The 14,076-nt window shown below is 42.9% G+C and overlaps 1 protein-coding gene across 1 annotated transcript in view; it reads left to right on the top strand.

The window, feature by feature from the left end:
* Nucleotides 1-1,156: 1,156 nt before the first annotated feature.
* The window catches only part of ASB2 (ankyrin repeat and SOCS box containing 2), a 52,504-nt gene continuing 39,584 nt past the window's right edge, over nucleotides 1,157-14,076 (top strand). The window contains exons 1-3 of the mRNA XM_006278924.3: nucleotides 1,157-1,406; nucleotides 9,871-10,135; nucleotides 12,595-12,699. Coding sequence (XP_006278986.2) covers nucleotides 9,882-10,135; nucleotides 12,595-12,699 — 359 coding nt within the window. The 5' untranslated portion in view covers nucleotides 1,157-1,406; nucleotides 9,871-9,881. The remainder of the gene's footprint in view (nucleotides 1,407-9,870; nucleotides 10,136-12,594; nucleotides 12,700-14,076) is intronic.

Here is a 14,076-nt window from a genome sequence, read left to right as displayed (position 1 = left end):
GGAAGTACTGCTGGGTTCACTGCCGAGCATGTGGGGGCCCCCCCCCTGCACTGCTGTGGGACACTCCATCCGCCCCAGCATCACAGCATTCACAAGCCGCGCCTGGTACCTTGAGGTATGTAGAAAAAACATTTAAAGTAGCGTCTATGGCCAAATCACTGATTCTCCGAATCAGCACCGAATCTTCAGCTTTGTATTTGGCCAAATCGAACTGAGGACAGTGAACCGAATCAATGAATCGAATCACTGTCCCCGATTTGGGCCAAATCTGAATCCGAATCGAATATGGCCCACTTCGCACACTTCTAATGCCCACCTATCTCTGGTTTGCAAATGGAATTAACCTAGTAAGTGCTGAGAGAAGGAGTGTTGATCTTGAAAGAGTCTGAAGCATGCCTTTTCCCACCATGCACTGCAACTTGGCATCCTCTGGACAAATAATTATTGGTCCTTCTTGGCCTAAGGTAAGTGCTGTTTTTCTTCTTCCAGCCAGCCTAGCTCTGTGGATTTATGTATACATCCCTAGTTATTCTAAATCCCCCTGCTAATTAATATATACATTCCTAGTTATTCTGTGTCCATCTGCTCTTTATTCAGATGACTCCTGAATCAGTGTTATCCCTCTTCGAACTCACTGTGCAGCCTAGATACAAGGAAGATGGCCACTATGTCACATATACCACAGAAAGGGCTTTTCTTTCCTGGTTACATGATGTAAGAGCAGTAAGTCTTTATGAAACACTGCATGGCATTATCTCACAAGTATTTTGTTGTATTTTGGAAGTTCTAAAGTCTCAGAGTTCATAGCATCACAAAGCACTATAAAACATCAACAAACTTCCACTCTTATTTTTGCCCTGCTCCATTTAATTGGCAGCAGCTACAGGAAAAATAGGTGCATAGAAAATCTACCTTTGGCTTTCCTCCAAAATACTGAAACCCTCCAGGACAACATACTTTATTTCAAAATTACATTGCAATTTCTTTTTTTTTCTTTAACTTCCAGAAACATGCCTATATATGGTCTGCTTGCCAGAGACAATAAATAATGATGTAATAGAAAGGTCAACTTTGTGTCATTTAGCTACAGGATGCTTGATGAAGTTTTACAGATTAATGCAACAAAGAGGGATTTAAGGATGGGCAAACGTTTTTCCACTGTATCTTCAAACAGGAAATCTGAGATTGAGAACAACTTATATTTTGGCTTGTATTTGTTGATCATGGGGTGATCCAGAAATAAACTCCAGGCTTCAAAGAGAGAGTGTTTCAAAGCTGCCCTGCAGTAGATCGAGCCATCCAGGGAGAGGAGGGAGATGAATGCTGCTGGGGGTTTTCTGAATTAAGGCTTAGTCAAGGACATGACTCTTTTTCAACATTAATTTTCTTGTTTCAGAAACAATAAGGTAATTCAAAAGTGCATGCTTTAAACTTCTTTGCCATACTTCAAATCTGTTAACTTGCTATGACTCTGCACATGCTTACACAGATAATATTTTTAACTTAATAAAGTTGATTTAGTTTTTTAAAAAGATAAATAGTGAAACACTCAGCACTTAAATTTAATTTTGGAGTGGTTGGAAAGAACTGCCATTATGGCATTTATTTACTTTTCTTTTATGTAGGGACTATGCTGTGTCTTTGATTCTGAAAAAACACATGCAAAAATAGCTGCTGGAATTGTTATGACATAGGTAGGGCACTGGATAGTGCATGTAGTGTATAAGCTGTAGAGTAAAAGAGAAAAAGGACATCAGTGGTTTCTTTATTTATACAATTGAAATGGTTGCTGCAAACAGGCAACTTTAAATTTTACTCTGTGCTGCTAAATACAATTTGTTAAGAAATAAAAGTGTGCAGATATATGTAGTCCCTGGCACCAAAGATTTTGTGCACAATCATGATTTGATGGTGGATAAGACTTGCCAAACTTACTTGATAAGCATTTGGACATGAACTGACAGCTGGGGCTAGGATGGATTTGTTTACTTGGAAAGTTCTGCCTGGAAGCCTATAGTTGCTTTTTTCAGCATCATACTATAACTTGATGAGATTGCATCAACTGTTATGGCAAAAATATATCTGACTGTTGCTGCTGCTAATCTGCAGTCTTCTCTGTTTCTCTACACATGTTAGTTCCAAAGGTTTTTGAACACCAGTTTTTTGTTTAAAATATTCATGATATTCTTGCTAGCAGTACTTGACTGTCATAATATACTTGGAAAACTACAAAGATTTGACTAGCAACCTACAAAAAATATTGTTAGGTCCTCAGATGGTATAAATTAGCATAGTTCCATCGATTTCACCATAGGAGGACCATAACATGCAAAACTAAAAGCAAAAGCTAAGGCCGGAGACCTGTGAGGGATATATGTAGTTTTGCCTAAGCAAGCAGTTCCCTTGACCTGCTTCTAAAATTTACAAGTATTCATGGCATTAGGGGCCAAATAATGATTTTTTTAAAAAAAGGTAAACTGAGCAAATCATTCCCTAACTCCTTCATTTGGGGTTTCTTAATTCTGAATCACCTTGGGTTTGTACTGCATGATAATGCACCCTAATGGAGGAGTGTAAACAGTAGATACTGAATATGTATGGGTATCTAGGTGGCAGTGAGGTAGAATGTAATCAGTGCAGAGGCAAGCAAGGTACCCCGCAAGGCTCTTTTAATAACATCTTCACTAACTTTGACTTACTGCCACCTTCTCTAGCATCAGGAAGTAATTCTGCTGCATGGGTCTATTAACCAGGGTTTGGCAGTTTTATTAAATGTTGTTTTATGGAGGTACTAGCAAGTGCTGTTGACTTCTAATAATTGCTGTTTCTAGTAATTAGTGGCATTTGCTGTGGTTCTAGAAGTTTAGCACCAACTTTAAGTTTACTCCCTCTACTATTATTTTTACCTGCATTATATCAACGATCAGGGGTGTACTGTACACAGTCAAAAGGTAGTTTTGGTTCCAGGCAGTTTAAGTACAATAATAAGCTAATTTTATGTGTCTGTGGTTTTTACAGACAGCAACACCTTTACTTAAATCAGCAAGTGATAAGTCACATGAGAAGTATCATTAATTTCACTGAGATATCTTATGTGTATACTGGTTCACCAATGCACAGAACAGCACAGGCACAGGCCACAACTTGGCCTATGAAATTACATTATGTTTTTGTCGTTGTTTATGCCAATCATTGCCATTTACATTGACAATCTATATCTTTCTTAGGCAAATTTTCATTGAAATCAATGCAAGAAAAATATGAATACATAGCAAGAAGGAACTTTGCTTGTGTGAAGTGTACAGGCTCAAGCTCTAAGTGGAGATGGCTGCAAATTGAAACCCAAGAAAACCTGTTAGATCAAGTTGTTACATAAGGCCATCACTGACAAAATTATGAAATAGAATCACTAGGTTGAAAGGGGCCTTCAGAATCCTCTGGCCCAGCTCCCTGTATGGATGCAGAATATGCCATTCCTAATTCATCCTAGACAATTGCCTTGAAAACTTCCAGTGAAGGAGATCGCACAACTCACCTGTGCAGCTTGTTCCATTATCCTGCTGTTTTCACATCACACAGGTTTGATCTGAGCCTGCTTTGTAGTTCTGTTAAGGAGTGATCAGTTCACGACTGAAGGCAAAAGGTTTTGCAATGCAGGACAGCAGTCCTATACATCAGAGGTCAGGTTCTGTTCTTGGAAGACACCCAGAAGTTTAGTCTAGCTGCATGGCAGAGTAGGTTCCTGTACTTCCAGGGAATTCAAGGACATTCAAACAAAATTCCCCTTGCCGAGGGTGGGGAATATTCAGCTTAAAGCAAATTAGTCCCATGGGCTGTTACAAGGTCATTTAATTTAAGGCATCTCAACAACATACCAGAAAAATTATTTTAGCTGGAACAGTGACTTACCAGCTCTTGTTCTGTGGCAACAGTCAGCAAGTTGGCTGTGTTTCCAGCAGGCTCAGATCCAGAAATGTTGTTTATGGAGGTCCCTGAAGCAAGAGAGAAGGAAACAGTTATGCAGGGGAAGAAGTCGTGGATTGGAGGAGCCTATACATTAACTAATTGGTGGGAACATCTGGGAAAGCTGACTGACTCCCTGACCTTTCTGTGCATCTGCCCCTGGCGCTCAGGGCTGTACAAAAGAGAGGAAGAAATGCTTGTTATTCCCATAGGCTTAGGTCAGGCATAGTACTCCTCAACCATGTGAAGGCATAGTCTCAACATGAAACAGATTTTTTTTTTTCCTCTGGTGGAGTCTTGCTGAACTATCTCACAAGAGAGGTATGTTTTCAACCAAAATCTGAATAAAACACCTAGTTGCTATACAACATGGAGAGATTGTTATAAGCCTGAGGTACAGCATAGTGAAAGGCACATAGGTTAACATTTTCAAAATGGGAGTGCCTGAAATTAGGTGGAACCTAGGATAGTAAACTTACCTAACTTTTTGAATGTCCTGGCCACAGACAAGAGCTGAACAAGGATATAAGAGGGGGACCAGATGGAATGGGCAGGCTGGTCTGAGCAAGGGGGTCCTGATGGGGAAGAGGAAGCAAAGAGACCAAAAGGGAAGAGGATCAGAATGATGCAAAGCAGTGCAGGTGAGGTTCACTCCTTGGTTGTTCCCCTAAACACTTGCTCCCCAAAGTTTACTAGGGCATTCCAGAGAGAAAGCAGAGAAAATAGAAAGAAGGTAAGCAAAATCATGTAAACAAAGTGGATCTTGCTTTTGGGCCCAAACCCTGTCCCACCCTCTGTAGATGCAGAGGGTCCCTGACACTACTAAAATAGCATGGCTCAACTTCTGAAGACCAGGATGCCTATGCAAAAGATGTTATGCCCCTGTATATGCTGTACTCAGCCCAAAATACAGTCTTCTGTTGTGTAGGACCAGATTGGAAGATTCAGTGCTGCAGCTTCCACTTCTGACGTGCCCCATCTCTCATCAGGTTACTTATATCTGGGTTTTGGTTTGGGGGATTAGTCATTATCAATTATTTGTTGAAGAAATTATTTAACATGTATGTAGTAGAACAGGAAGAAAGCACCTAATTGCTTGGTTAAGATGACACTTCTGCTTAGAGTACAACAATATTTTACAAAAAGCAAACTCATTCTCAGGGACCTTCCCTGTCTTGAGGTGCGTGAAAATAGAGACATATAATCAGAGAAAAAGTGAAGGCCAAACCTGGGTTTGGTTTGATAAAGAATTGGAATTTCTGCCTCTCTCAGCTGCTTCCAGCATGTTTTGCAAATTCCTAAAAGTCAGAAGTTTGGCTGTGACACCCTTTTGACAGCCTTGGGTCTTTTAAACTAGATGACAGTTCTTTGTGTTGGGCCCCATAGCACTTCTTTCTGAAAGATGAGTCAGTGGTTGGAGCTGCTAACACTGTTGTTTTTGCACACCATGGGACTCTTGTCATAATATTTAGATAAGCAGAGAGCACCAACATTATTTTTTTTTCCCTTTGCAAGTGGGCGGATTGCTTAACCCATATAAAAGAAGCAAGAGCTAAAATAGGAACTGTCCAAAGATTCATCCTCACCTCTTTCCCTCATTAAATACTCTGAAGGTAAGGAAACAAAAGAAAAATGGGGAGGAAGTTGCTGAGCAATGGCCTTCATGTTTAGGTTCTGTGATATGTGACTCCATCCAACTTAATCATGATCTGCAGTGAGGCAACATGGTCTCCTGACAGTCAAAGCCTACAAATGCCCACTGCTAGTGTATAGTGCATGGTATATTGGTTGATGGGTTCTGAAAGTACCATTCACTATGCTAGGAGTTCAGCAAACCAAACAGTAATGGCAAAAGAAGCCTGTGTCATGGTCCTCGGCTAGTCTATAGAGCAGTGTCAGATTATGCATGGATTCCATAGTGGCTGAGGAGGAAGAGCCAAGAGCAAAATCACTCAAGTTATCAGCTGTTTGGTGGCTAGTCTTTGATCCCTTAGATGCACAGAGGTCATAGCACAGGCCCAAGGCATGACAGCTAGCACTGAAAGGTATATTGCTAATCAATACTGGCAGTGTGAGAGCTGACTTAAAATAGATTTGAAAAATTTACTGAGGCACTTTTTGTAGGATATAGACAAAAAGCTGGCACCCCTTAATACTAAGAGTACTAACCCCAGCATCCTCTGACATAACATCAAGAGCTCAACATTTAACTTTCTTTTTTCTGCTCCAGCAGTCTAAGGTCACTTAGCAATTGTGTATATGGCACATAGTACATGAGAGAGCTGAAGATAAGATGAAATCTTTATTCATATTCCCTAGCTTTGAGTTTTACTTAAACTCCTAAACTTTTCTTAATCATATTCCTTCCTATGGGACTTTCCACCACATTTAACAGTAATCTTTAAACCCATCTCTTAATGGAGATACATGAAACTGTCTTATAAAACAAGAGCTCTAGAGTAAACCCACCCTAGACAGGCATGTACACGTGCAGGAATGTGGGAGCAGATCTGCTGCTCCTGGCACAGTATGCTCCCAGCCCTCCAGCCCTGCACCTGCCCCCTGCAGCAGCCAGGGGGAACTCTAGGCTCCCCCTGGGTCCTAGGCTAGAAGCAGGAAGGGAGCACGGGTCCAAGAGACAGTTGTTTCCTTGCAGGGGCTGGGAGATTGCTCCCTGACCCCAACAGGCTGGGGCAAGCTCTGCTACCAGAGCCCAGGCAGGGACAATGTCCCCCTGCCTGGAAGCAGGGACCTCCTGGCTCTGGCTCCCTGATTGGGGGGGCAGGGGACTTGGAAAGAGCCAGGGGCTCACTGCTAGCTGCCCCAGTGGCAGATCAGGCCAGGGGGCTGGGATATGCCCCTCCCCTGCAGCTCTTTCCAAGCCCCACACCTTGATTGCCCAGTCAGGGCATGGGGCTGGGACCTGCATCTGCTTGGGACAGTTCCCTGCCCAGCTCCACAATCAGAGAACTGGGCAGGGAACAGTCTCTCCGTGATCATGGAGCCGTGGTTGAGAAAAATCTCCTCAGCCCCTGCTCTGTAATTGTGATTGAGGAGTGGGGGCTGGAGCTTCCTGCTGCTGGGACATGGGGATATTGTCCCTGCCCAGTCTGCAGGCAGCTCCTGGGGACAGGGAGCAATCTCCCACCTCCTGCTACCCAGCTGATCGGGAGCAAGTTTGCTCCCGGTCAGGTATCTATATGTGCACTACTGTGCAGTTACTAATCATGAGTAAATCTGCTACAGTGGGCACGTCTACACATGCCCCTATGGCACTGTTGTTACTGCACCATCATTTAGTACTTTCTTTTGGAAGTACTAAATGACGGTGCAGTAACAGCCTGTGCTGTGCTGTCCTGGCAGCGCAGTTATTTTTATCTGCTATGTTGCCATAGCAATGTATGATAACGAGGGAGCATGTTGCTAGAGTGACATAGCTGCAGCATCACGGTTTGTGCTCACCGATGCTACGTTGCAGTAGCATGTTGCTACAGTGATGTAGTATCATGTGTAGATGCACCCAGTAAGTGTCTGCATATGTAGATGCACACTCTTACTGCGCAGTAATTAGCTTTATTGCACAGTAAAGCGACTCGTGTAGACGCACCCAGTTATCAGGAAATCTATTTCCACTGGCTGTAGCATATTAACCTACTTTTTGCTTTTGTAACCTTGTGCATTACTTCCTCTTAGCAGCTTCCTCTTTCTCGTTCCCTGTAAGCTGCTTCCAAGCATCTTGTGAGGGTAGCAAACTGCCTTTAAAGATTAGCCTGCAGGGCAGCTGCTACAAGCACTTGACTTGCTTTAGGATGGCTTCTTTTACGTCCAATTTCACTTCATGCCTCCCAAAGAAGGAATTAGTGAGGAGTCAGGCTCATTCCTCTCTTAATGACTGTTCCGTGGAAAAGGAATGCTGTCCACAATGCATGTTCCATTCTGCTTCCCTGGGCCTAAGGGAGACACTACTGGAGCTTAGGCATGGGGGGGGCGGGTTCAGGGATGCATGAGATGGGAGCAGGAGCATTCTCCCAACCCAGACAGCAGATATCCAAGTAGATTAAATTCATAAACTTCAGCTGTGTTCACTACTCTGCACCTTATGTAGTTGATACATGGATCTACCTTCACATAAAACATGGTCTTTCCGGTTTGGTAGCATTTTGTACCAGCTTTGTTTAGGGTCACACAAGGTGTGGCACAGCAGAGAATTGAATCTTGTGTCTGTATAGCCCTGGAAGCAGGGAATTTACTACAGGCCAGTGAGGGGTGGTCAAGAGGAATATGGTCCTTGCAGAAGTCAGACAGTCATGGAAAGCTAGGACACTGGGCAAGATGTAGAACTGGCTGAAAATCACAGTTTGGGTTTGCAGAAAATGCAATATTTTTGGAAATGTTGTATCAGTTCAGCACACTAGAAGCAGCCTGGATGCCACCTCTGCAGAGTGAAATGGCCGTTCTTCTCAATTTCTGTAGTAATAGCAATATTACCCAGCTTCAGGGAGTTTCCAGAGTCCAGGGCAGTGGCCAAAGGCATGCCTGGCTCAGAGCCTGGGTCTTCCATCTTCCAGTGTCCCTACTTGTAGGCACACTCACTAGGAATCCACTTAGTGAACCCTATGTTGGAGATAGCAAACATGCACCGAACCCGAGATGTTGTAAATGAAATATTTGGAGGTCAACGTACCAACGTTTTTCAACAAAACTTTGTTTTGTTAGAAAATTTCCAGTCAGAAGGGACCTGCTGGGTCAGCTTGTCCAGTCGCCTGTTACTGCAGGCAACCATGTCATATTACCTCATTCATAAACTCATTAAGTTCCATCTTAAAAATCAAATTGGGCAGTTTGCTTCACTATTCCTGTTGGAAGACTGTCCCAGAATCTCACTGTTCAGTCAGACACCTGATTTTCAGCCTAACTATAAACCCAGTTTAAACCCGTTTGTTGTTGTGTCAGTATTGTCCCTTAGTTTAAATGTTGCTTTTCCCTCCAGAGTGTTTAACCCCTGGTATCATTATACAGTGTAACCAGCCTTCATTTTGCTAAGCTAGACACCCGTTCTCTTTCAGTCTCCCTTCATAATATAGGCTCTCCATTCCTCTGCTCATCCTAGCAGCCTTTCTCTGCACCTGCTCCCATTTGAATTCATCTTTCTTGGACACGGCTGACCAGAATTATGTCTCCTTCTCTGTGGTTTCCAATTGATAAGCCTCCAGCTATTAGCAGAACCTCTTGTTCTATGTCCTTAAGTGCATGACCTTGTGCTTTGTACTACGAAAGGGGAGGGGAGGAAGAACCGTACAACAACCCATTAGTCTCTTTTGGCTGTTGGAGCCAAGTAAAACACAAAGTGATTTCAGAGAATAAATGGTGAGAAGTATAGAGCAGGTCAGTTCAATAAAGCTATGCTGCTTTACATCAGCTGGCAGTCTGGCCCAGCAACTTCAGCATTTTTTCATCTTCAGTAATCAGTGGCCAATGAATAACACAGACGGAGACACGTTGTTATTTTAAATAAGATTCATTTGTAAACTGTGTCCCCTTAATCCCTTGGTGATGTCCTCTGCTTTTTTTTTACTTGAAGTACTATAACTCTAAATAAACAAAGGAAAACCTGCCTTATGCTTCACTTCTTTGTAACTTCCTCCCTATATATCAAGAGACATGTCAGCTGCTGCCACAAAGTTGAACTGCAAGTAGTCTGACAAAAAAGGAAAGAAAGAAATCCAACTCCATTAAGCTGCAATGTTAATTCTATTAGTGCATTACCCAAAATGTTTTCTCCTGGGTTAAGAATCCTGCCCAATAAACGGGAAGGAACAAAGCTGACCCAGCATACAGCATAACTAAACTTCATTTGTTTAGTGTCCAGATTTTGATTGTATACTTTGTTCCTATCCTATGCCATAGGTGAGCAGAGCATGGCCACACAGATTACAACCACAGCAAACACCCAAAGAGAAGTAATAGGTTCTGAGGAGTACAGTCTGTACAGTAGCATGAGCGAAGACGATCTTATTCAACTGGCCATACAACGGAGCTTGGAAGAGGATCCCTCAGGTCAGTCAGCTGCCCAGAGTCATCAGAAATCAGTCATGACAGCCCCGGGAGAGCCAACCATAGCCAATCGGCCCTGCCCTCATAATCCACCACAACAGCTTTACCCTTGGCACAGGTGAGTGAATGACATGGGGTCTTCACAGAGAGCACACTGAGGGCAAAAAAAACAGACAAAAAAGGAAAACATTCTTCTCAAATAGTTTTATAAAACAGGCTTGAAACTTATTTATTAGCTTACAATGGTTAGATTCTGATCTTAGTTTTATTGGTTTAAATCTGAGATGGCTCCACTGAAGTCATTGACATTACTTTGGAATTACACAAGTGTTAATTAAATCGGAATCTAGGCCAGACCGTCTGCTAAAAGTTGCATATGTGTGAAAAAATGGGCCAGTCCAGCACCAAAACAACTCGTACTCAATGAAGCAATCCCAGAGTCCCCCAAGGAATGTGGCACTTTCCTGAATTAGGGCCACAATATTTCTTCAAATGTAAGATACTCTGGAACTTAAAATACACCTAAATATTCTGACCATCAATTTAAGAAAAAAATGAACCCTCAAATAAAGATGCATTTACAAGGATACAATCACTATGGTGCATATAAAACCTTTTACCTTTTTTTAAACTCAGACTTATCACACAGGCCATTTTTAGAAGAAATTTTGTTTTAAAAGTGCATCTTAAATTCCAAAGATTATGATATTCAGGTGAGGCATACAGAATTTTAAAGAAAAAAATCCATGTGGAAAGCAGGATATTTTTACGTGTTTTCCCTATGCAAAAGAAATCACAGGCCAGACAAAATACGTATATAAAACACTGCCATAGACAAGTTCTAGGTCGTGACTTTAGCGTGCAAGACAGCACCAGCAGACACCTGAGCTAGCATTTGCACACACAAGCTTTAGATCTGAAGCAGTATAACCACATAAGTGCGATACCTCAATCAATCAGGCTAATTAACTATGATGATAAATTAAGCTAATTAGCCTTGGCACTATTAAACTCAGATTTATAACGCTTCCTGTGCTGGAGTTAGCGTGCTCAGAGCCAACTTCAGGTATCTCTACATTGCACCTAAGGCACATGACCTTAGGTACTGCAAATTTTATTTCATATGATTGCTTAACTTCAAACTCTGATCTATACATGAAGATAACTTCCACAGGCCTGTATGCCACCTTTGGGGGGCACATCCCCTCCCCATACAATGTTGTATGTGGAACCAGTGCCCAAGCTTTGGTGTACAAGCCCTTGTCATTTTTTAAAGCATTTTTATTTTTTTAAATTGGAAAATATAAAACATGGGGAAAATTATTTTTTAACATTACCAGAAAACCCCCAAACAGTCCATTTCAAATCCTCTAAAGCAAGTTTTTTGAGGGTAATTACTCTAACTTTAATTTTAGGAGGTCCTGCTTATTATTGTTTGATTTTCATTGGCTGTTCAAGTCCTGGATAGCTTGTTGGCAGTGAGACAGAGTGAAATTCTGATCCTCCTAAAGTTAATGGCAAATATCCTCTTGACTTTGATGGTGCCAGGTTCTTACCTGCTGTCATGTAACTCTGTGGGTATAAACATACAAACAAATTACTGCAGGGTAAAAGGGTTGAGACTGTACTGCCTGTCAATCACTCTCTGGCAACTGCCCATGAGCATGCTCTGACCCCATGGTGAATGCAAGCTAAACCTTAGTACCTCACCAGCATTAACAATTAAGCTGCTGCAATGGAGTTTCCACTTACCATGGGTACACACATGGGTAGTTACCATGAAGCAGCTGGTGCATGATAAAATTCCCCTTTTAAATCCATAGTAAATTGTTCATAACCAATAACACCTGTGGTGATGCCTGGATGCAGGGAAGTGTTCTTCTGTGGAGCCTCACATAAGATCTGGTGTGAGGCTTTGGCACATTGCTTAGCATAGTCTGTGAGCAGGGACTGATATGTGGTAGAATAAGGTCATGTTTGCCAGCTTTGACCTTATATTTTGGAAAGGTCCCTTGCCACTTGCTGTTTTAGCAAAGTGCAGCACTAGCTGCTTTACCTATGGACTGGTGCTCTGCTGCCCCTGCCCAGAGGGTTGGGACTGCCACAAGGGGAAACCTAAGGGTAGTTCATGGTTGGTCTGTGACCCTCTGGTGTCCTTGGTACTTTAGAGCTCAGCATGAGTACTGTTCTTGAATGCACAGTGGTCAGGACACTATTTTAACCCCTGTTCTTGTGACTGTACTCTCAAATCCTCTTTTTTCTTGAGGTGAAGAATGTCATCTAGCCCCATATCTGCTTCCTGTGTGGCAGGGGAGCAACCTCCTTGTTGTCTTATATGGTCATTTGAATCCCCTGACGTATCTTAGGAGGGCCAAAAATAATCTAGAGCTGAGAGAGCAGCTGAGTCCAGCACGGAGCAAGCCGTGGCCATCTGCTTTCATTCAAAGCCCCAGCGGCAGGCTCTGTCTTTCTCTCTCCTTCTGTGTCTCAGCCTCTGCCTTGCAGGGGCCTGAACATGACCTGCTTCTCCTATTCAGAGTATTTCTCTTTGTTTCATTCATGCTATCATCACACCAGGTTGGCAGCACAGTCTGGAGGCCGTGGTCACCCTTCCAACTTGGGCGCATCGTGGGGAGTTAGACGGAGATACGACGGCAGCCTGTTCACCTCATCCCAGCCTGTGTAAGTGTTTCTCTCCCTCTTTCTCTTGCTCAAAGTAAGTCTTGTTTTTACTTGCCCTCCCTATCCAGCTGGAGACTTTTGGGTGGGCATGATAGTGAAGGGGGAATCACCACATTATGTATGACATAGCATCTTGTTGATAGCCTACCTGCCTGTCCTTCCCCTGATTCTCGCTGACCCCCACTCACTCACAAGAGAGCTGCCTCTTAAGCCCCCATCACTCCCCCAGTACACATGTCCAGGGTCTGTTGTGAACTTTGACACCACTGATATGACAGGGGGTAGAGGAAAAGGGATGTTTAGGTTTTGATTTATTTATATGCATGCTGGCTTTCATGTCAGAATAGTAAATGAATCAGGCTGGTGTTATTTTTAAACTGCATTTGTATTAAGTTCATAGTTCATGTCAGGCAACCAGGAAAATAAACATGTCAAGGGGCATCAGATCCAAGTTAGAAACTCTGATCCTTGTGAGTGTCTTTGGTAAATGCCTTCAAGATACTGCCAGACTCCTTGGCTCTCTGCCTCAAGGGTACACCTCCCGTTCCAGGATTTTAAGAGGGGCCATTGTGTTTGTCTTTGGAGTCTGGTCTCCTGTGTCTCTCTCACCCGCCCAAAGGTAGCAGCTGTCATTTCTGGCTTTGTCTCTGCTGGCTAGATTTCTTCCTTGTAAATATTTACAAGACTGTAAATATGCTTGACTGAATATAGCTGTTACCAGGAACAACTGACTGGTACAGAAGATCAGACAGGTAAAAGGGAAGAGAGAGACTGGCCCAAACTACGCCCATTCTCCTGTGAAAGTGGTGTGTGTGTAAGCACCTGCCTGCTCCTCGCATGTCACTGTAATGCCCATACAGTGGTGGTCCAAGGCACTCTACCTGGGTAGGTAGATGCAGCCCCAATGTCTCCAGGCAGGCAGTGGGCAGAGAGCACAGGCCAGCATTTCTGCCTCTGAATTTAGAAACGAGCAACTTAAATTTGCTTCTGACTCTCCTCACAATGCAAACAGGCTTTTTGCCAGCTGAGACAACCCAACCCTCATCTCCTCTTGCTTTATCTGTAGCTTATTGGACTGTCTGGAGTTCCTCTCCTCCCATTCCACCCTAGACTCCCTCCAATCTGCCTGCTGTTACACTCAACTAAAAGTGCTTTCACCCATGTGTTTAATGACATTTTTTTTATTGAAGTGCTCAGAATTAGCACTTGCTCACCACCCCTTGACCTGTGAGCCAGATGCTAGTAACACCAATGACCCTTTGAAATCTTTTCCTCTCAATATGGTCTTCTTGTGCTCCTCCATCCATCTGTATCCATCTGCCTTATGCTCAAATTTTAATCCATTAGGGTGCTATTTCTGTTTCATGTTTCTACAGC

The sequence above is a fragment of the Alligator mississippiensis genome, chromosome 2, assembly GCF_030867095.1.
Source record: "Alligator mississippiensis isolate rAllMis1 chromosome 2, rAllMis1, whole genome shotgun sequence".
Lineage (NCBI taxonomy): Eukaryota > Metazoa > Chordata > Crocodylia > Alligatoridae > Alligator > Alligator mississippiensis.
The sequence above is the reverse complement of the archived record's forward strand: the minus strand, read 5'-3'. Positions and strand labels throughout refer to the sequence as shown.